At 44.5% G+C, this 23857-nt stretch overlaps 1 protein-coding gene across 1 annotated transcript in view; it reads left to right on the forward strand.

The window, feature by feature from the left end:
- The window catches only part of INSR (insulin receptor), a 1116918-nt gene that overhangs the window by 1077594 nt on the left and 15467 nt on the right, over positions 1 to 23857 (forward strand). Inside the window, exons 19-20 of the mRNA XM_069649227.1 lie at positions 2215 to 2344; positions 23145 to 23279. Of these exons, the coding sequence (XP_069505328.1) occupies positions 2215 to 2344; positions 23145 to 23279 (265 nt within the window). The remainder of the gene's footprint in view (positions 1 to 2214; positions 2345 to 23144; positions 23280 to 23857) is intronic.

Raw genomic sequence — 23857 nt, forward strand, 5'->3', positions numbered from 1 at the left:
TTAAGATCACATCCGTTAATATTCGTGTACGTGTACACTTGCCTTGATGATGGAGAACATGACGCCAGAATCATTCTCCTTTTGCATAACATGCTTCCATACAATTTTGTTTTTAAATTGTCAAATTGTGTTATGATGTGATTATTGTACTTTTCAAGTCAGTTATACAAACTTTTAGTTTATTTCATGAAAGTTAAAAATTCACAAATTATTGCACCATGCTCTATGATGAGAACTGGGAAAAATGTGTCGAGTGCAAAAATTGGAGATTTGCTGAAATCACAGCTTCAACTATTAAACGTGTGCGGTACTGGGCAACTCATTTAATCTTGTGGTGCCTAACCTGTTGAAATTGCCATTCTCTGAAAATGTTTAAATGATCAGTCCCTAAGAGTGATTTCGTTTTTAAGGTATGCTCTTAAAAAGTCTCACTCATGCTTTAACTAGCTATAGTGTTGCTTCATGTATATAAATAGCGACTTTGATATATTGCACAGCACACGGTCATTTGTTTCTTCACTGACTAGTAGCAATACTGATTGAAAAGCATAGATCTCTTCTAATCTTAGTCTTTGTTAGCATACATCATCCTTTCAGGTAGCTTCTCATTGTTTCCAAACTGTCCCAATGCTTGGACACTTTTACAATCTGTTTGAGCACTAGTAGGAGTTCTCCGTCTGCTGGGGTATGTGTATCTTGTTCATATGGCCGTTGAGCAGTGTCTTTCATCTCTAAGAATACACATTCCTTGTGGCTGCTAAAAGGTGTCCCGTACCTATGCTAGCATACAAGTACCCTTCTGCAGGGGAGCATTTAAAGCTATGGATAGTGATCGGATTAGGAGGGGAGGTTACAAGTGATTCAGGGTCCCTTAATTTATTTGGCTGTGGGGGGAGAGCCAATGGCGTCCTTGTCCCAGGCGCCAAAATTCCTTAAACTGGCCCTGGATAAGCACGTATATTCTTCGATAAAACCAGTTGGTCAAGAGGCTACACGATCTTGACTTGGCCTCTCACGTACCTCATGAAAGAACATCTCTAGTTTCTCACAGCCGTGTAAAGCGGTTTTGGAAATAAGGATGGTCAATCTCATGGTACAAGTGCATGTAAAAAGGTATTTTTTTCCCATTCTTAACTCGTGTTCGTAAACACTCCTTTCTGGCTCGGAATTCACACTCCTAGTGCATGCAATTATCATACATTATAACCGATTTTAACTAGCATTCTTGCTTATAGATAGAGGTACATTCCAAAGAACTTGGCCAAGTGAAACAAAGAGTGAGCAAGTTATGCAAACAAGACCTTGTTTATTTCCTGTCTTAGTATCATGTTGTAGGTGATCTACAGAGAACAAGCTCGAACCAGCCTTTAACAAAATAGGGCAATTCTAAAGGGCTGACCCAACGGTGAAGTGTGGGCTGGTTTTCTGGGAAGGTTTGATGGCTTAGTGCAGTGTGCTTCTGGTACTTTTGACCATAGTTACTTCCAGTGCATTTTAATATGCACCATTTGCCACAATTACTTGACACTAATCTGACCCGGGTTAATACTGAAACAGTATGTTCTCCAGCATTGGATCTTTCATGGATTTACATGCTCACGAATATTCTCTATCAGGCGGGGAATCCTCAGTAAGATTGAAGCAGTTTACCTTTACGTTTCTAAACTGCTTGGCATTTTAGTGTTCTATTAGTCATTTTGGGTCATACTACCCACAGCCAATTAGACAGGTCCCGCTTCGCTCCAAGCCTAGTGGCAGGTTCAGATTTTTTAACACAAGTTAAGTGTTGGGAGTTCTCGAGAATCTTTTCACAGTCTTGCCTTGTCAGAGATGGGGAAATCTGCACTGAAGTAGTGTGATGATCTGGATTTTCTTTACAAAGAGTCACCTTTTCCGAGCTAATAGACAATGAGATTGATTCACAAATGTTTTTCACTGGGAAAATCCTATTGAAAATCAATTTGTGAATCAGGCTAAATCTCTACAGTTCTGTATGGCGTTGTTCCTAAAGACAGAACGATGTACCAGCTAATGGATGGCTTTCAGTCCTGCTTACGCAATAGCCTGGTAACAAGGGCTACTTGGCCAAAAACCTCAGGGCTGATTCCTGTCACATTGGAAACGTTTGACTAATTGTTGCTGTTGCTCATGACTTCCATACCTGAACTATATGAGATGAAAATGAAACAAACTGTGCAAATCTTTGCATTGCAGATTTTGGAATGACCAGAGACATTTATGAAACCGATTATTACCGCAAGGGAGGGAAGGGGCTGCTTCCTGTGAGGTGGATGGCCCCCGAGTCCTTAAAGGATGGCGTCTTCACGGCCTACTCTGATGTGTGGTAAGTGTCTCTGATGGTTATCTTGTAACATCGTCAAATGCGTTATATCCCTGGTAGACAGCTGAAGTCGTTGTTTGACCATGAGAGCTGCATTGTATGAGCCTGCAACCTTTAGAGGTATTTCTTAGATAACAAAACGTGGAGTAGTCCTGGTGAATCTTCTTGTCCCAATTTCCTCAAGCACTTTTTTCTGGGCTCTTTTCCTGTTCCTGCACTTTCCTCTGTGTTCGCCCATGTTGTGCACTGTCCAGTCATTGGGTCGCCTGCCACTCTTCAATGCTTTAGAGACCCCATCAACCACTTTTTTGTCCCCCGCAGACCTGTCCCCGATTAACATTCCCTTTTCTTTTACGTATGGCTGAGGACCTTTCCCCCTACACTCCTCTCCTTGCCGGGTACCTTCGCTCACAGGCTGCCTCTCCCTACATGGCACCCTCCTCTGTTGGCTTCCCGTGATCTCATTCGTTGCAATGAATGCAGTGCTGCCACATGAGAAACTGCATACTTGAAAAGTTGCACAGCTGCTTTCGATAAAAGTGATCTTACATTTAAGGCAGTAACCGGATCAAGGATCTTTTTAATATGAACAAATTAAAAAATACATGGATTAAGCAACGTGTGCTTCTTAACCTCCTCACTTAACTATAAACCAGAACATGAGACCAAAGAGCAGTTGCCTTAAGCATGGCTGTTTTTTTAACCTACCTGTTAGGAGTTTACATAGAAGACTAAACCGTGATCCATGATTTTTGTGTTTAACCATTATTTTGTAGAACTATTTGCTGTACGATATTTCAGAGACTGTGTGCTTTTCTTGTTTAGCCATTAAGTATGCATTTTGCTGTCTCTTCATCAATAGGATAATTTGCATACATATTTAGCTTTTTGTTAACACCCTCTCCCTCTCCCCCCTATGTGCACAATGCTGGTGAGGTTTCTTTTCTATGGAAAAGGTATTTGCTTTTGGCTTCTCACATATGAAGACACCATTAAAATATGTTCCATCAAATTATTTTGAAGGATAAATAGTTGTACCACATAACATTGGGAGCCCTTACCAAAAAGAAAATTCAGTACCACTGGATCCCCTTCATCTTGGCTGCTGGAGGTTCCCATCATCCCCTGTGACATGTTAGCACAGAGTGGTCTGCTTAACTCTTGGTTAAGCCATTATGCTATCGCTAAGCACAGGCTCCAGTTTTTCACAGCGATACATTTTGCAGCTAACAATATTTCTTGGGTCAGTGCTTCAACATCCGGAAAAGAACGCTTTTTGAAAAGGTGTACAATTCTGAATTGTGCCCATAGGCATCCACTTTTAACTAATATTGAGGGCAAACAATTATCAGTTTATCTCATGTCCGCAGGACCAGTGTCCTCTTTTGAGATGGATTTCTCAACAGTCACAGTCCACACATCCAGCCTCACAGACAAACCACCTCTTTGCCTTGGAAAACAGCAGCTGCTCTCTAACCTTGATGCTAATCTCTCCTCTGTCCTCATCCTACTTGATCTCTCTTCTACCTTTGACATGGTCAACCATGCCACCCTGCTCAACCGGCTCAGTGACAACCTGGGTATCACTGATCAGGCTCTGGTCTGGCTGACTTCTTTCCTATCTGACCGACCCTCCCAGGTCCAACTTGGTTCCTTCCTCTCCTCTATCTCTCTATGAACGTGTGGTGTTTCCCACGGGTATAACCTTTCTCCCTGGTTGTTCAACCAATAACTGGCAACTCTTGCCCACCTCATTGCTGCTATCTGCGCCAACCTCCAGTGATATGCGGAAGACACTCTGCTCGCTTTCAGGCTCCCCTCTGCTGCCTCCTCTCCTTCTCTCTTCCCGGATCGTCTGCCTGCAATCCAGGTGCGGTGTACCACCAACGATCACTGCCTGAATGCCTGTAAGATGGAGATCCTCCTCATCGGCACACCTGCACCTTCCTTTCCTGCCACTCTGGATGGCCTCCCTTGGTCCTCTTCCTGCTCCTGCCTGTGAAGCTAGGAACCTCAGGGTCATCTTCAGCTCCACACTTTACTTCTCGCCTCACATCTCTGATGTCTTCAAGAAGTCAAACTACCAACGGCACCTCCTCAGAGGTATTCTTCCTTTCCTCTCCTTCCCCCAGAACCCCTCTGTCTCCAGCGCTCTGGTTCTCCCTAGACTTGACTACTGCAACAGCCTCTTTTTAAATCTGCATGCCTCTAGTCTCCGTCCTCTGCAACTCATCCAGAACAGGAATGCGAGACTTGTCCTTGACCTCAAGCCCAGGGATCATATCTCTCCAGCCCTGAAATCTCTCCATTGGCTCCCACTGACTGCAAGGATCAAATTTAAGACCCTCTACATTGTCCACAAGTCCTCCTGGGGCCTGAGACCACAATACCTCCAACTTTCTCTTCGGAAGCATCTTCCTACTCGAGCTCTTTGCTCCTCCACCGCCAACTCTTTGAGGGTCAGTCGCTTTTCCAAGCAACGAGTTGGGGGCAGATCTCTCTCTTCGGCTGGCGCCTCCCCCTGGAACAGCCTCCCTGCCTCTCTGAAACTTGAGCAGAACCATCTCCGGTCCCAGTAGCAACTCACGACTTTCCTCTTTGCTTCTGCCTTCTCTCTTCCTCGTCCCTGCTGATCTCCTGTCTGATACTGCACTGGTCACCTGGCAACCCTCTGAACCACAGGCCTAGGTCCCTGCCCTCCCAGTTGCACCCCTGCACTGCCTCCTGGCAACCCTGCACTTGGGTCTGTATCTGCATCCCTACAGTCCCCACCTGCACTTATCAGACACTTGTTGTCTGCACCTAACCTTGCACTGCTACCTGCTGGCCGCACTACCTGTTATTTGATGTTTTATCTTGTGTCTTGCACTTCCCTCTCCCCTGCACTTGTGCGATCTCCATGTCACTAGACCTAGTAAGATCGTTATTTTGCCCTCACTTTGTTCCCCTCCCTTGCCTCGTCGCGCCTTGAAACACTTGTGTATAGGCGCGTTATAAATATCATATCAAGGGCTTCCCATATATGGCAATACCGGACCCGACAGTATAGGAAGAAGGCCAAATAACAATATGTCCAAAGGACAAGCAAAACCCTTGTAGTACGCCCATCTTAGTGTGCTAGCAACCTTTAGTTGCCATTTGCCGTAAATGCGAAGTGCACATGTAAAATGTTTAAAACAAGATAAATATCCGCTGCCACCAGATCATCCTAGGCACATTGTAATTGTAACCAAAACGCCACTACAGAACAATTATTTTCTAGCTACACTTCACTTTCGGTTGATAAGTGAAATTGTAACAATGCAAGACATTTTTTAAGGGAGACAGCCTCTCAGTACTGTTAGTCTTATGGACTGATGTGTTTCCTCATAAGAATGAGCAAAAAGACAAGGCAAGTAAAGCACAGGGCTTTACTTGTCTACAAAACGTCAGGTCAGCAGTCAACAAAAAGAAAAAGGCTTCCCATAGAAGTATAGCAAATATAGCAAAAAGAAAATCTTTCATAACATCCCCAGGCATAATCTTGTTTTGTTTGTTATACTGTAAGTAGTGGGGGGCTTTCTCGGATCAGAGACTTTGACCCATCCTAGCATTTACAGGCAGCATGAAACGAAGTTGCAGAATCATTTCAATAAAATGGCGACTGTCATGAGGCCTATTTTTATGTAGGAGCTTGGCTCAATATATTTACTATAGTTAAATTTACAGCAGGATAGCTTGGTCCAGTCTGCACTTACCAAGATTGAATCCCGGCAGGGGTGATTAGCCACTTCATCCTGTTCTCGCCCTTGAAATAGTAACATTTAGTTTAGAGAGCCCAAGCGAGATGGCGGCGAGCTAGAGGAGCTCTGGTGCATGTAGATGTTGCCGAGATAAAATCACCCGTTAATCCCATGCGGTGACAAGTGCAAAATGCATGGACAGATGGCAGAATGCGCAGAGGTGCCACTGACAAAAGCAGGGCTTGTTTTTGAGCCTCTGTTCTCCTGGAATCTCCTGCTGAGAAGCGGAGCGGCCATGTGACAGACGCTGCCGGCCCAACAACCTGACCGCTGCAGCATACCGCAAAGGATCCCCGCTAGCGTGCTCCGATTGGCGCCACTCGGCATGGTCCGGACCGAGGGATTTGCAAAAACCCTACCACCTCATCGCATGACTAGGAGCACACGCAGCGGCTTGGATGCACCATGTGACCCGATCCCCGTCTGGCCCAGGGCGACAGCCGCTATAGAAGCCATAGCCAGCCGCAGGGCTGCTGAGCAGGGGTGGAGTGCCGGAGCGCTCTGGGCCACCCTACCCTGAGCTCAACGACCTAGGAGCCACAGCCTGCAGCCGGTGAGTCCCTCCAAGCGGGGTGGCATGCACGCCACCTCCGACTGCAGATCGCAGCAAGCTTTACTGGTGTCCGGACAGAGCAGACACTGTACACGGCATATTTCGGGGTCTGACAGCCCGTTGCTGCTACTTCCCACCCGGCCCGCAGATGAACTAGAGAGCAGGGGGAATCTCATGGTGTCAACCGCCTAATGGTCCCTGATCAGCCACCCCATGCGGCCATTAAGGAAAGGGGAAGACACTCCATGACAGCCCTCACCCAGCATTAAAGGGACCTGGAAGGAGGAGGAGCCAGTCACCGTGGGATAAGGGATCTGGACAATCGCCTCATAAATCCCTCGCAAGTTTCACACACACCTGCCGTTCTGCGCTACCTGCTTCCAGTGGCACTTTGTACAGCGACGACCATACCACCCACAATGGAGGCACAGATCCAAAGTCGGCTACAGGCGATCCTACAAGAAATGAAATCCATCGGGCAAATGACGCAAGAGACAAAATAAAACGGTCCAGGACATTAAGCGAAATGTGTAAACAAGACTCAATGCACAGGCAGACCGGACGATGGATAACGAGCAGAGAATCTGTTGGAGGACAATAGCACATCTATGGCAACAGACGTCGACGGGCTGATAAGTGAGGTACAGTGCCTCGGAGTGAAAGTCGAGGACCAGGAGAATAGGTCCCGATGCTACAATCTACGCCTGGTCGGCCTGCCCGAAAACAGAGGGCTCAGACCTTGAATCCTTTACATATGATCTAATGCGGGACAAACTGCTGCTACCTGACCCAAGATCCATGACGATTGAATGCATGCATCGATCGCTGACCCCCAAACCGGCACCTGGCAACCAACCTGGGCCATCACCATGCTTCTGCTGAGCTTCCAGCATAAGATGGCCATACTGAGGGTGTACCGAGCAGTGGGCATCCTTTGTATGGAAGGAGCGAAGATCAAGATCTTCAGTGACTACTCCATCAAGGTATCTAGGCACAGGAAGGGGTTTAACCCCATATTTGAGGACCTGAAGGGGACAGACCATTGGCACTTTCTCAAGATCCCGGCGACCTGGTGCATACAACTCGATAAGCAGTGGCACTCATTCGAGGATCTGGAGGGGCCTAGACGCTTCTTAAAGCAGCAAGAGCTGTTCTCGGATGAACTCACTCCGGCAGAGGACTGGAACCGCAGGATGACATGCTTGTCTTCGCCATCCACGAGACCACAGCGCATACAAGGCCGACATGGATGCTGGAAGGTGGCCGGGCGGCGGCCCGTGGGCCTGAGACATGGCACAGGGACACCTGGGTGATGGCGTCTCGACTGTACATTCCACGTCTAACACCTGAAGTGTGCTACTCGCCGCTCACAGTAAGGAAAGGGCGTCCTCTTCCTACGACATGGTGGCAACGCCAGGACACATGTTAACTCTCAGAATTTCTGCTTCCCTCTGCCGGCCTGTGCCCCTTTTAGGCACATCGTGATTCCTGCTGTGATCTGACCCAATTCGTGGATTTTGGGTGGGAGGCTGTTGAACAGTACATAGCCATACCCCCGATGGCTTAACTGGTGGTATTAAGGTTTGCATTGTTTTCGGTTGTTAACCTGGGCCACGTTCCCGGTTGGGGCAACAGTGGCATGCAAGAGGGAACAGGGTGGGCCCTCGGACCTACTCTGGCTTCCCTCATGCATGTGCTTTGCTTGCCCAGTACTGGGTCCCAGTTCAGTGGACTCAGTGTTATATTGTTTACACAAGTTTGTTTTGGTTGGGGAGGGGTTATGTTGTTCTCTGGGAAATGTCCTCCTCCTGTGTCTGTTGTGGTCTGTGGGTTGGGGACCGGAGTGCTGGATGTCTAAGCAACGGTCTAAATATGGGCTCCCCCTTTGAGGTAGCCTCCCCACCCACCCAAACGCTGTGGAGTCAGAAAAACTGGGGCAGTGGTTGCAGTACACTCTCCATGCAGTGGAGAGAGAGGTGTGTCCATTCTAATTCACAAGCGGATCCAGTTTCAAGTGGTGCAGGTAGCGATAGACGGTGGGGGACAGGTATGCTTTGGTGCAGGGACGGGTTAATCAGCAATGTATTACCCTCCTTAATATATACGCACCCACAACTGATTCACCAGCCTTATTCTCTCATATCTTTGCAGGTGTGCCCAGCATATGAGAGCGCTGCTTATAGTGGGGGAGTGTCGTAAAGTAGCGCTGGTCCCAGAGGTAGACCGACAGCACTCCCCTGCTGCTCTGCAAACACCCCCAAGGAAACTCGCTGCCCACTACGCCCTCATGGCTGAACTCCAGCTCAAAGAGGCCTGGCGAGTTATTCATATGCACCAAAGGGACCACCCCTTCTACTCTGCTAGGCATAATTGCATCTTCAGACTAGATTATTGGCTCCTGCACTCACACGCTCTTCACCTCATGCGCTCATGCGACATTATCGTCACCACTCTCTCTGATCATGCACCCGTGATACTGCGCATCGACCTGAGGAAACAACATTGGCGCATGAACTTAAGGGCGCTGCTCTATCCAGACTTTAGGAAACACCTGGGGGCAGAGGAACACGGATATATTCTGGCAGGCTAACCTGACAGACTGGTATAATGCGGCGACTTACTGGGATGCATATAAGACATTTCTACGGGGGCAATGTATTTGTAGGCGGTCCCACAAACTATTGGGGAGCGCAAGAAGAGAAATTAAGAGCTGATATTCTAAGCCCGCAAAGGCTACACAAGCATGACCATCAGACACACACAAAGCTGGGTAAACTAAGGCTGGAGCTGAATCACGTGACCACGGCTAGGGCCCAGAGGTCCTTCTCTAGATGGTTGCAGGCATAATACAGCGATGAGTATGATGGCAATGGCTCTGCGCAGCAGCCAGGCCACCCAGACGATCGATTCCATTTACGCCAGGGTTGAGAGAGCTTGTGGGTGAAGGGGTATCAATAGAAGGTTTCCACAGTTCTATGGCACACTATATGCTCAGGCAACTTCAACGGGCGCATTACGTATAGCCGACGTCTTGAACGTGGTCGTCCTCCCAGGCTGACCTGCTTGCAGCCGCTCTCACAGAAGAGGAAATGGCCCAGGCAATTAAATCCCGGAGTCCAGGGAAAGCGGCGCGGCCTGATGGTATCCCATAGACCCCTATAAATCACTGGAGGACTGATTCTAATGGCAGAGTTCAAGGACGCTGCGATGCAAGGCCACCTACCGAGGTCCATGCTCGACGCTAACATTATCGTCTTCCACAAGAAGGGTTGAGACCCAAAAGAATGTGGCTCATACCGTCCCATATCACTAATAAATCTTTGCTAAGTGTCTAGCACACCAAATAGAATCACTGCTCCCATTGCTCATTCATAGAGACCATACAGGACTTATTCAGGGCAGGCACTCGGCGGACAATGTCAGATGTCTTTTGCATGTCATCACCAGTGGGACCGGCTCAGAAGAGGGGATACTAACACTAGACGTGGAAAAGGCGTTTGACAAGATCCAAGGGGACTTTGTTTCAAGTGTTAGATACATTTGGGTTTCCCGCTGCCTATACTAAAATGGTATGCCTCCTTTACAAAAAAACTACTGCTCACACAAAAGCACGCTGTTTGCTGGAAAAGACCCTTTTGGATTTACTTGCTGATACGGATCCTCAGCTTTCACCCTGCAAGGACTGTCCTTGCCGCTCAGCGAGTCTGCAACAGAGCGGACGTCCTTCGCAGGCACACGAAAGCTGCCTGACCTCATTAAGTGAAAAGTAAATATTGAAATTGACATTGAAATTGACTTTCAGTAATAACGCTCACTGACACCTTTTTTTTTTATTACATGTGCTAAAACTTCCACTTTCACTTAAATTTCAGCTGTCATTTCATTGGGCCTGCTCTCTGAAGCCCGCCTTCGATCCCGCCCACTCCATTTTCAAAAACAGCGTGTGCAGCGCACCTGCGCGCACACGAAAGCACGCTGTTTGCTGTTCGCTGCTTCAGTGATGGTGATAAAATCGCAAATATTTGCTTAACTATATTCTGAACTGTTCTGTGGAGCGATTAGAGGAAACTAGAAAAGGCCCGCAACCAAGATTTTGTACAGTGAGCCTTTAGTTTTAGTTTGCTCATACGCACTTTGACTTGCACACATACTTACTCCAATAAGCTAGAATTGTTAATTTCTCAATCATCCTCATATATTTGAGTTTGAAACCTGACACTGAGAGTTTCAATTATAGTATTTTGGTCATGGATGCCGGACTCCCTAGTAAATGTAATGAACTAGGCACAATGGCACTTACATCTCTAACATCGATTTGCTTGTTTGTCGTGGACGTACATCCTATACTGAACTGCCTCCCCTAGATGCACCGACCTCTTGCATCTCTGGGGAGGCCAGTGCCTGTTCTCGCTTACCATCACATGTGGTTATGATTCACGCTAAGGACATGACTTCACCATCAACTCTCTCCCAGGCATCCCATCTTGGTAATGGAAATATTAACACTTCTGCAGCCTTGCCCTCAGATGAAGGATGTGGAAACTGTACTGAAGCCTTACTGTCTGATATATCACCTAGCGATCAGTCTGTTTTCACTTTTAAAAATATGGTTGCCCTAGATGATCAGGTGCCTCGTGCTATAGGCACATTAACTCCACTCGTCTTCGGCCCCTCAAATAAGTCTCTTACGGCACACTCTCAATCACTGTGTGACCACATTTTTCTAAATAACCATGATAGACACTCCTCACAAGAGATTAAGTATGAATTACCTCCATCACATCTCTTATTCTCCTGATTCGGGAGAGGTCTTCATTAGGTTCTCGCAAATTGATCCTTTGGGGGGGCTCTACTGTCACTAGCGTGAAAGATCCTCAACCTACATGCACCTTTCCAGTGATCATTAAAATACTGGACTTACTTGATAAGGGACATGACCTAACCCACTTAGAATTAAGAGGTAAAAAGTACCTTATATCATCTATGCTCCCAAATGGACAAGATAGAAGGGTTTATTATTGCTGCTGAAACATTACGAGCTATTAATAGCCAGCCTTTACATTCTGCCCCTATCCAATGTGAAAAAGGTACCCAATCATGAGAGGAGGTGCATTCTCCTTTCATCCAGCCGACATGTACACCCACTGTTTCTCTGCCGTGCTGTTGCACTCTTGAAATAAAAGAACTTAAAGCTTCAGTGGAGGTAATGCATGATACAATTCTTTCCCAATTAGTGAAGCTAGTTCTTCCAGATGACTGTCCGGATAGTCTTTCGACTTTGGTGAAGGTACTTGACGAACAGCAACTGAAAGAACAGGAAGGCTCTAACGCTGAAGAGAATTTCTCCTTTATGTCCCGGGGTGTAAAAAAGATGCATTCAAGAGCAATGAAAAGAAATGCTAAGAGGAGAAAGGAAGCTATAATCAGAAATTCTATGAACAACGTGGTCAATAATTCTCCATTGTTGATTCTCAGATTTCTGAACAAGAAACGGCGATTGTAATTTCTGATGAGGAAAGTATAGTTTTACAGCAACTTACAAAGGAAAGTCAGGAGGCATTGACACCGACCCTGGAACTACAACAAAAAATACAATTAAAAAATCAAAAGAGAGAGCTCACTACTAAAGAATCTAGGGATTCTGTCAAATTGACAAACATTAAGCTTATTCCTGCTGCCACCTTCGCCAAAACCCACTTGGTCACTTTAAAGACAGGTGCAAATGGAGTAGAGTTTAAAGCGATTGAAGAGACTTCACTCCCAAAACTGAAATCGGACATGAATAGCTATTTCCCGACTGCAGGAAGAAGCTGTACTACTAAGAAGGATTTTACTCTTGAACAATCTATACATAACAATGACCTAAAAACCATTGATGATTCAAATTTGCTCAAGAGAAAATCCTATAGTGACGCGTGCACTAAGATACCGTGCTGTTAGGGACCGCTTCGGGGAAAACTGTGACTAGTAATAGCCATTTTTCTAACACAATAAACTGTAAGGGCAAAGTTGCACAATTAGACACTGAATCTGATCAATGTAATGTTAAACCTTTAAATACTATACACGGTAAGGATAAGACCTTTTCTGTACTTCAATACTCTTGGTGATGAGGAGGAAAAAGGTATCTTTGCCCCGAACCGTATTTCCATACATGGCCCTGCACTTAGTAGATTTGTTCCTGAGATTAACACCAAGAACCTTGCAGAGTCCCATCAGGACTCTCTCGAAATACTGAAAAAAGCTCTTGCGGATGGCTTGCCGAGTGCTGAAACTCTAATGAAGGTGCTCCCCCCTCTGCCATTGAAGGCGTTTAGGGAGGAAAAACTGCCACCCCCTTGAATGGAACAAAAAAGCACTGCGAATCCTCATCATGAATTACTTGAAACTCTGAGAAAGGCCCTATATGAGGGTCCCTGGAATCTTGATCCCTAAAGTAACGCGTTACCAGCATCTGCAGTGCAAATGGCACAGGTGGAAGCTAGTGTTTCTACACAAACCGAAGTGAAACATTTAGAGAATCCACCCAAGGCAGACAATAAACTCTACCTTGTTGGGCTTGAAAGCAATGAGACCTCGACTGCTGGAAAGCGCATTAATCGATCCTTTATTTTGTGTCTCTTCTCACGTATTCCTCAATTGAGAATGGTTAAATCTGAGGACATCTTGAGTCTCTATTTCCCAGACCGACAACTGTAGAGCTATATGCTACCTGAAACTATCTTAAAGTTTATTTGGTTTAATAGCGATGAGATTAGAAATCAAGGATTAAATCTATACACTTTTGAATTTGAATCAAGAGCCAACGATATTTTAGCTTACATTGATCCTATTGTTGCTGTAAAACCGAAGAGTGGCGAGCTCGTACGAAAAACAAATGGTTGTGTTGATGGAGATTTGCATGCTCTACTAACCCACGTAGCCATAACAAAAGATATTCCATGGCTTGAATCAATGAGAACTGCCATTCTGGGGTCTAAAATCTCATCTACTACCTCATAGCACTCTGAAAATACTTCTTTAAAGGTCCTCTCATGGAACACCTGTGCTCACGCCAATTTGATGAGCTGGAACGCATCATTATTGTTAGAGAACCAACCTACCATTATAATAGTACAGGAGTCTATGAAATTGACCTCATTTACTATACCATGCTTCTCCACCTATTGTAACTTGGCAAAGAGGTCCCTCTTAGGTCGACCAAGTGGGGGCCTTGCAATTGCTATTAACAATTCGGTTAACTGTTAGTCTAAGTGGGTCTGGGAATCAGCAAGCCTGTTGTGTGTACTTGTGGAGATTAACTTGTCAAAATATCCACCCATATTAATTATTTCATTATACTGGAATACTGCTGCTACCCTGATTGATGCAATGCTGGATGATCTTGAGGACTGCTTAGAAAATATATCCAGTAAACATCTTTAGAAATTATCATCGGAGGTGACTTTAATTGTGATTGCAGGGATTTGAGTGAATGTGGGTCATCTAAATCTTCCCCCCTATCTCGTGGAAGGGGGGCGAAATTCAGAGTTTTTGGGAGATTGGGATATGGACATCGTTGCAGGTGACGATATGAAGTCGCAAATTACATGGTCTCTAGGATGCAAGTCTTCGACAGTTGACTTCATATTTGTCTCCCACAACCTTTCTGCCCTCATTTCAACCTTGAAATGCAGTCGCATTCTCTCTAGCGATCATGCACGCATTTCGTGCAATTTGAAACTGAGATGTAATCTACTAGGTATTGAGCCAGCTTTAGCTGTAGTAGAGTCTGATCGCCCCCAAATTTCCATTATATGGAGTTGGGGACTGTGCCAGAAATTTAAGTATGTGTCGCACAAAATATCCTCATTTGGTCCGCCTGACCATGTAATTAAACTTTCACTGATTGAATGTTACTCTGATGTGATCACCAATGCACTTACAATCTTTAGTAAAAGGTATACTAGGAGCGACCATCATCATCCGTTTGACTCCACTTCTAAACTTTTAAAAAGAGAGAAAAATAAGGCACTCAGACAACTTAAAACTTCATGTCTATGGGCATTGCACTATCACGTTATGTGACTGCAAATTATGAAGGTATTTAAGCGGAACCTTACACATGCCCGTATTCTCAAGTATAACTGAGAGAATTGTGGCCTTATAAGAGCTACATCATCTCATGATACTAGAACAATATGGCGTACTATCAAAAGTGATGATAAAAGCATCCCTCTGGCAAAGTCTTTCTGTATATTTGACCGAGTGTGGTGCGATTACATAACTGAGAAGTTCCATGTTCCTACAAGATTTGAGTCTGTCCCTAATATGCAGCTGTGTTACAGCAGGATGGTCCTTTGGGAATGGTCATTGGAGGATCTTAAATAGGCAATTTCAAAAATATCTTATTCTAAATCAGCAGGCCCTGATGGCCTCCCTCCATGCCTTTATAAAGCCGACCCCGAGTTATGGGTGGGAATTCTGAAAATTAAATTCGACTTCATTATCAGTACTGGTCATATCCCCACCTCATGGACCACAGCGAATATTGTCCCAATATTCAAAAAGGGCAATGCTTCTCTACCACAGAATTACAGGCCTATCTCTTTGATTGGCACAGACGCAAAATTGTTCGCTATTCTTCTGTTACATGACCTCAAAGTTCATTGAGGAAAACAACCTGTACTCAAAATACCAAACAGGTTTTAGGAAGGGTATGAGTAACTCTCTGAATGCTGCTGTTATGTGACACTTGATTGCTGGCACCAAGGGAAAGAATTTGCATTCCGTATATATAGCCATGATAGATATGTCATCAGCTTTTGACAATGTTGTGCGAAATCTCTTGTGGGTCAAAATGAGGACTATGGGAATTCCTACTGTATTTATTGGTTCATTAAACTCCATACTAACACTTCTTACAAAATAAACATTTCTGCAGATGGAAGAACAACCAATCCCATTAGCACATCCATTGGTCTAAAGCAAGACTGCAATTTAGCAGCAACCTTGTTTAATCTACATCTTTCTGACCTTGATAGGGAACTAGACCATAGCAACCAATTTTCTGTTAAAATTGGCTTGCTACGGATGAAATGGATCGCGTTCGCAGATGATATCATTATTTTTGACCCAACTCCGGCAGGGCTACAAACTAAGCTATTGCTCTTTGAGGAATTTGCAGTTGCTCCTAATTTGACCCCAAATCCTGCAAAAACGGCTATTTTAAAATTTGGCAAGAAACAAAACTGTAAGGGATTTAACTGGGAGATTATGAAAACTCAAATCCCTTGTACTCTCAGTGCAATCTACTTGGGATACAATCTTAGTGCTCAAAATTCTATTAATGCATGGACAGAATTGATTAAAAATCCCGTCCTCTATTATCCCAGCTAAAAAGGATTCATTCAAAATATGGTAAATTTTCATTAATCCCCATGATTGAGTTCCTAACGTTAAAAATAGAAAGTGTCATTTTGTATTCCTTGGATATGTGCCTATGTCATATGAGCGCAATTCTTGATTCCACGCAGGGTTCATTGATAAAATCAGCCATGCACCTCCCTCCTTCTCTTTTATGTACACCTAACGCAGTAATACGCCATGAGTTTGGCCTGATTGCACTATCGACACGTTGGAAATGGCGACAATTATCTCGCTATGTAAAAATTAATTTGCCACCTAAAAACTTTGTACGAACAGATACCATTTTAGTATGCAGCTTCTTTTGAAATCTTTATGTATTACTATTGAAGATGTACACTTGCGATCAGGCTTTGCAAAAAAGAAGCTTTTTGAGCAGGATTGGCTGTTCACAATTGAAAGAATATCAACATATAAAATGTACAAAGAGTATGGTACTTTTCTTAAACAACGTATTCCTAGATACGATTATGTCAATTTATTCCCATGCAACCATACCAGACAAGCGTATATATGGTACAGATTGAACCTATATCATACCAGAGAAAGAATAGCTATTTGGACCAACAAAGGAGAACCTAAAATTACTAAATGTCGTTTCCCCTTATGTAACGAACCGATTGAGTCCATGAAACACCTTATTCTTGAATGCCCACACTTCAAATCAATGAGGTCTAATCGACTTGCAAAATTTTCAAACATTGACTTTGAAGACTGTTTGCAATTCCTTTGGGCACGCATGAACCCTTGGTATTTCAACTGGTTAGCTTATGTAAGCACATTGAAAAGGAGCTGTTAAGCTTTAAGAACTAAAAGGATACAAATGTTAAGTATGATATCTTTTATCTTAAACTGTTATAAGAAGAAGAACATTTTATTTGTAAAGGTTCTACATTTTTGTATTTGAACTACAAATTTAAAAAAAAACTACTGCGTCAGTGACCACCAATGGTGTCAATTCCACTCTATTCTCTCTATACTCAGCCACATGCCAGGGATGCGCGCTGTTACCTCCTGATATATGCGCTCACCCATGAGCCCCTAGCGACCAATTTCCACGCTGGCCTCGGGTGGACAGGCGCCAAGCGATCCACTGAAGAGCATAGTTTCCCTTTACGTGGGCGATTTATTAGTGTATGTCGGGGACTACAAGATTTCTCTTCCTAGGCTGCAAGGTCTGCTCCAGGACTTAAGCTCCTTGGCAGTCTGTTATTAACTGGGCAAAGTCAGACTTTATGCCGCTAAGACCGGACATCCCCGGGGATCTGGGAGGGGTAGCATCCTTCAAGCTCCAACTTAAGAGCATCACGTACCTGGGCGTACAGATCTGCCCAATTGGCAGAGCATAATGGAGCTGAATTACCCTCCGATTATAAGATCCAGCAGGACATCCTTCGTAGATGGGCCACACTGCTGCTTTCACGCTCAGGCAGGATTAGCGCCTTCAAAATGAACTCCCTCCTAAAACTGACATACCTAGCCATGCTTCTCCCACTTACCCCCACAAAATCAATGTTCCAAAACCTGGACTCCCACATCTCTACATTTATCTGGCGGGGTAGGAAAGTGTGCATTAGACCCGAGGTCCTGCAGGCTGGCAAGTCAAACGGCGGACTGGCGCTCCTGGTTTGGAAAACATACTATGTGGCAACGCAGGTCTGCTGGGCCAAACGCCGGTTGGACCAGGGGGAACAGTCCAGCTGGAGATCCGCTGAGCTGTAGCTGTTGCAACCACGGACGCCTCAAGAAATTCTAGCACTAGCACCTCCACGTCTCCCTGGCGGTTTGAAACAGCACTCTATAATAGTACCCACTCTTGCCCAGTGGCATGGCATGAGCTCTGTGCAAGGGGCACATAGACGAGAGGTTCCCGCGTGGATCAGAATAAGGGCTATTTTGTCACTCGAAACAGATCAGAAACTCCTCCATTTGCAGGCAGGACACAATCTGGCCGCAGGTCAGAATCATGGATCTATTCGATAACTGGGTGCCCCTTACCTTCACAGAGGCCAGACGGGTTCTGGGTTCTGAGTATGGGCGAGGGTAGTGGCTTCAATATAGATCCATTTTGGCAGCTATCTCCAAATATACCACAGAGGAATCCAGGCAAGCGTCTCCAACAACCTTTGAAGTCGAAATGGCTCTGAATCTGATCACCTGTCTGTGGCTCGGGGCATTTTACTCCACTAGCATCCCGAATAACATTGGGCATAACCATACCCTGGCGTGTCTCTGGGTTGCGGATTTAGACACAGAACTCAACGTAGGGGATATTTGTGAGTTCTTCGAAACCATACCTGCAGTCTCGTACTGCATCAAGAATAGGGACATCAATATAAAATCGTCCAATGGCTCTACTACACACCGAGCAAATTGTTCAGGGTGGGGCTTACACAATCTCCCCTCTGTTGGCGTCCATGTGGCAGGCTTTGCGCCCTGGGGCATATGCTATGGTCTTACCCTCGATTCAAGGGTTTTTGGCAGTCAATATGTCGTCGGGTTCAACGCATAAGGGGACAGACGTTTCTCCCGACGCCTGTTCAAATGAATATCAGGGCTCACCATGTGAACTGGCACACGTGATTCTTGGTTTCATACACACAGTGCTCTTTGCAGCTCGGAAAACTCTAGTCCTGGTGTGGAAAGACCCTCTTTAACGACATGGGAAACCCTCTTGACCAAAATGTATTACATGGAGCCTTCAGGCAGCAGGCTACATTTACCCAGGCTGCTAACTTCTTGGAGACAGCAGAGTCTTTCATGGGAATTGCTCCCACACATAGCGTCTGAATGTACACGAAACAAGCCCCCTCCTCACCCCTGCTAGAAACACATCGATGGCCCCCTCGGGAGGCAGGGGGATAGCTCAGTCTATCGCAGCACGGGGGGCCCTATATGCAGAACTGTTAATCGTCTCAGACCCACCAACTATCATAGACACTTTTAGGCCTTTGAGCTTAACTACAAGGAAGGGCAAGATGGAGGGCGGGGGGTGTGCGGTCGGAAAGGTCAGACTGGTTTAGGGGTTTCTGATCAAATCCGTCAGTCTAGGCAAAGCATCGAGTGTGGCGGATCACTGGCTCATGGTTGTATAAGTGCAGCAATTCTACGTGCAATTCTATGCTGTTTGAAAATCTAATAGTTTCTAAAAATATATATATTTTTGGCCTATATTAAACATATTGGCAAGGCAGATTCCCATTTGAACTGCCCACTTAATTTAAGATGAAAGAACGCTCTTAATATTGTGTATTGTGCTATGTTAGTGGACCTACAGAATATTTGTAATAACCTAAAAAAATCTCAACCATTCCTCTGATCCGCAGTCTATGGGACAAGGAGAAAATAAGCTATTATTGTTATTCAAGCTATTTAACATAAAATGTTTATATTATTTCCACGCACAAATCTTCACATGCTACATTTCCAAATACATTACAGTATGTTATTTGGCTTTTTTTTATCCTGCTACTCTGTATTTCTGTGTTTATCATGCTAGTCAATTTCCAATGTTATGTGATGAGTCGCACAGAATCACAACCTAAAGTCTCCTCGGAGATGGCCTGGGGAAGGCAGCCACTACCTCATCCTAACCCTGGGGGTGGGATTAGCTGGGTAGATCACCTGGGAGGAGAAGGCCACTAAGTGAATATAATGACTCCGTTGAGAGGGAAGTGGTATTAATCTTCTTTGGAGGGTGAGATTTCCATAATACCGGAAGTACCGTGTTGTCAGAGTAAGGCTTCCCTTCCCAAAATTACCCAAGTTGTTATTAATGAAAACCCTTATAGTCAACATGGGAATGATAAATATAAAGATCAGAGCGTCAGTACCATTGCTTGTGATAGGTAAGATTCCCCTGTAGGTTTAAACTATAAATTAAAGAACCAACCATTAATTCCTCCAACTCCCTCGCCCAAAGGTGTATTCTATACAGAAAGTAGATTAAATAAGGTTAAAATTGAAGGCTTTGGTATAAAACCAAATAATTAGGGACCTCAAGTCCCATAATGCTCTAGGTGCTGGGACGAGGGAGATGGGCTCAGAGGCACCGGACGGAAGTGTGCAGTCTAGTGGTTCTTATGACCAACACCTGAGTGAGACTTTTAAATATTTAAAGACTGTTCAGGTGCAGGCCATTAGGAGAAGTAGTAGTAGTAGCCAGCAGCAGTGGAAGCAGCAGAGGCAGAGAAACAAAGATGCTGGAGCCGCCGCTATGCATGCAGCAGATTACGGTGCTGAGAGAGTCATAGGAGCTGGAAACCTGAAGGGCAGAGGTCGCGCAGATGGAATCAGTGCTTTGACAGGCTATCCCGTGGTGGGGAAAGTCTCTCCTTGTCCTGTGCCCTACTCCGGTGGCTGACGAGCCCCAGAGTATAAGAGAGCAAGACAGGCTCCCTTTTTGAAAGTCATGGACCGCAGGAGTGAGACTAGAGCTGCCAAAAGCCCAGGAACCAGGAGAAGAAGCAGACGTTACAGCAGCAGTGGGTCGAGCGGACGTGCATGGAGAGACTGGTGAGTTGGGCTACGGTGGATGCCCCCGGGGCGCTCCACAGTACAAAACTAATGAGAGAAAGCAATGTTGGCGTATGTTAATATTAAGAGAAAGCGAGAAGGGAATGTATGCAACTATCACTGCCAAAGAACGGAGCGGGAAATATTGAACCAAGATAAGTAACCATCATTGCCAAAGTAAAGAGGGGTAAATATTTAAGAAATACTGTAACTATCATTGCCAAAGTAAATGGGAGGCAATATTTAAGCAATACAGCAACCAGCATTATCTAAGCCAAAGTAGGGCAATTACAAAAAAAAGGGAAACGGTTTTCCTGAAGAGAGAAATTGGAATAAGAGACATTGCCAGTGCTTAACTGGTGTAAAGGCAGGGACCCTAAGGTGGCAGGAGAGAAGCCCTCCTTGTAGAGAGTATCAATCGGGAGAGGAACATAACCTGCATTGCATGTGGCAAACAAATCAGTGGAGCAAATAGCATCAATATGTATTGTAACCTGGTGGAAGAAATGGTGAATTTCACTGTTGAAAGCAAGCCTCACAACATAGTACTTGTAGTAGTGATAGATGTTTTTGTCCTGGCAGACTAGTATACCAGGAAAGGGATTCTTAGTGGTAGTCCTGGCAGGATAGTGGATCAGGAAGAAGATATTGAAGTACTGCCTTGTGGTGTAAGGTTGTGGTGGAAAGAAAGCGGCACGTCCACTAATCTGTTTGATGAACTGTGGTACAACCATCCTGACGAAATATTGTTTATGAAGAAGAAATGTGAAAGTAGTTATCCTTCCAAGAGAAGAGGTTATATTGAAACATTGACTGGAAGTATGAAATACTTTTTGGTTTATCAAGCAAAAGCCTGTGGAAACTTTGGACAATCACTTATGAAGAGCCATAAAACCTGTTTTGTAACAATACCATTCAAGGGCCAAAAGAAAGACTACGGCATGTAAATCAAAACTTGGCTGTTGAAAGGAACTTTCTTGTTTGGAACTTGGAGTTAATCCTGAGGAAGGGAAACATATATATTATATATTTTATGTTTGAATATAATTATTTTGTTGAGTTTGCACAGCCATATGAAACCTGCATGATTTCGTTGTATGAGTGTGAGGGACATATACCTTTTGATATTAGAGTGTTTTCCTTTAGTCTTAGTTTAACAAGCAGGCCAGTGTTTGTTAGGTTGGGGAAGGCAAGGTGTTCATCATACCCTTATTACTTAATAAAATGTCTACTTGTGGAAAAACGACTTTTCCGCTTCTCATTTCTGATTTCTCACTGTAGCCTTGCTTCCATTTTACAATTTTACAGCACCATTGTCTCGAAACCTCTTTATCTCAACCACCTACAAGCCCTATCGTAGTATTTACTCTGTCAATTGGACTATGCTGTTAAGGCTTGATACTCAAGCATCATGCCCCACTTTTGTACCCTCTCTAAAACCTTCATTCTTCTTGACTACTGTCATTCATATCTTCTAGCCATATGGCTCTGAGCATATAATTGCCTATGAAATTGTATCTTAACTGCGGATTGAACTCTGAGATAGGATACAAATATTTGAGTCTGCAGTTTTCCACTTGTCCTGACTGAACTTTGCCCAAGCCGCTTACAGGGTGATGTTGGTTCGTACTTTTATCACAAGCGTGGACCATATTGGAAAGAAATTACTTTAACCAAGTTATACCTAACTGGAGGCAAAGGTGCATGACAGGTTAGGAGGACATTTTCTGTTTAATCATAGTTTGTCATGCAATTGCCATGTATAAACATTTTAGATATGACCAGTGAGCGTTGCTGCTCAAGCACATTGTCTGCTCTAGTCTGTCTTAAATGATTAGAGTTGAATGAAGATAGGCAACCAGCAGCCACATTCCATGAGGACTCCCTTCATTCAAAACCTGGTCAATTTCCAGTAGTTATGCATTATCTTCAGAGCCCTAGATAGACTGGACTTCAAATGCCTTCAAGACTACAATCCTTGGCAGCCAAGGACACTGGCCAAGAGTATCAAGGCAATGTGTTCTCCAAAGAAGTGCTACATTACTGGCATCTACTGCTGGCAACAACTATATTGCAGGGCATTCATCCATCATCAAGGCACACTGGGAGGTTCTGTTCTCCAAACCTTTCTCAGACTGATTTTCACATAATACACCCAACATTCTATCTCTGTTGCACGCACCCATTTCCCCACACACACCTTTGTCCGCAATCTATACCCCTTGTATTAGTATTAATGCTAGATTGTGTTTGTAGCAGTTTGATATATGGTTAAGTCCCCCCCCTATATGCACAACACAGATAACTACAGCTACAATAAGAGAGGCGGAAGGTCTTTATTTGACTGTTTCTCTAAAACAAAAATGCATTCCATCATAACACTGAGCTTTTGCGACTTCGTGCAACTGTTTAAAATTGGGGCAAGTTGTGTAACCTCACCATTGATGAATGTTAACATATGTGGCGAGGTTGCAAGACCAGTTGAGCCTTAATTTCCCTGATTTATGTAGGTAACGCAGCAGCATCATTTGTTTTCTTTTCACTGTAGGTCATTTGGCGTAGTCCTCTGGGAGATCACAAGTCTAGCAGAGCAGCCATATCAGGGACTATCCAATGAACAAGTACTCAAGTTTGTCATGGATGGAGGATCCTTGGAGCAACCCGATAACTGCCCAGGAAGACTGTAAGTAACCTAGGACCACCTTTAGAGTTTTGTATTATCCACAAATGGGAAACGATGCCTGGTCTCAGACCTTAAAACTGCTTACTGTGGAAGAGTTTGAATTTGGAGAAATTCTGTTTTGGCATGGTTACATTTAAGTGCCTATTTGATCAAAAACTCTGCTGCACCTAAAAGAAGAATTGTGACCTCTGAATCCGGGCACCGTTTGGAGCTCTTCAACTAGTTAAAGCTTTGAAATATGTATGTGCATAGAACCTGTTTTTTTTTCAAATCATGCATCATTCTAAATGTTTGTAAAAGTACTGACTACAATACCACACATGGTAAAGGCATAGGCGGGATCCTCAGAGAAATAAACTATACATGCCATCTCTTTGACATGTCGGTTATCTGGATCATCCATTTAAAGGACACCTAATCCATTTAGCAACATTTTTGGCCACTTAAAGTAAGTTGACCATGTCTTTGTCTGGGGACCTGAATGAAACTTAAAAAAAAATTCAATTCTGCTTTAGGTGATAATGACCTTCTAGTGAATCAAGAGCTTGACAATATATTTAATAACTTCTAGATTGTCT

Source organism: Ambystoma mexicanum, chromosome 1p (assembly GCF_040938575.1).
Source record: "Ambystoma mexicanum isolate Mex_15411 chromosome 1p, UKY_AmexF1_1, whole genome shotgun sequence".
In the NCBI taxonomy this organism is placed as follows: Eukaryota; Metazoa; Chordata; class Amphibia; order Caudata; family Ambystomatidae; genus Ambystoma; species Ambystoma mexicanum.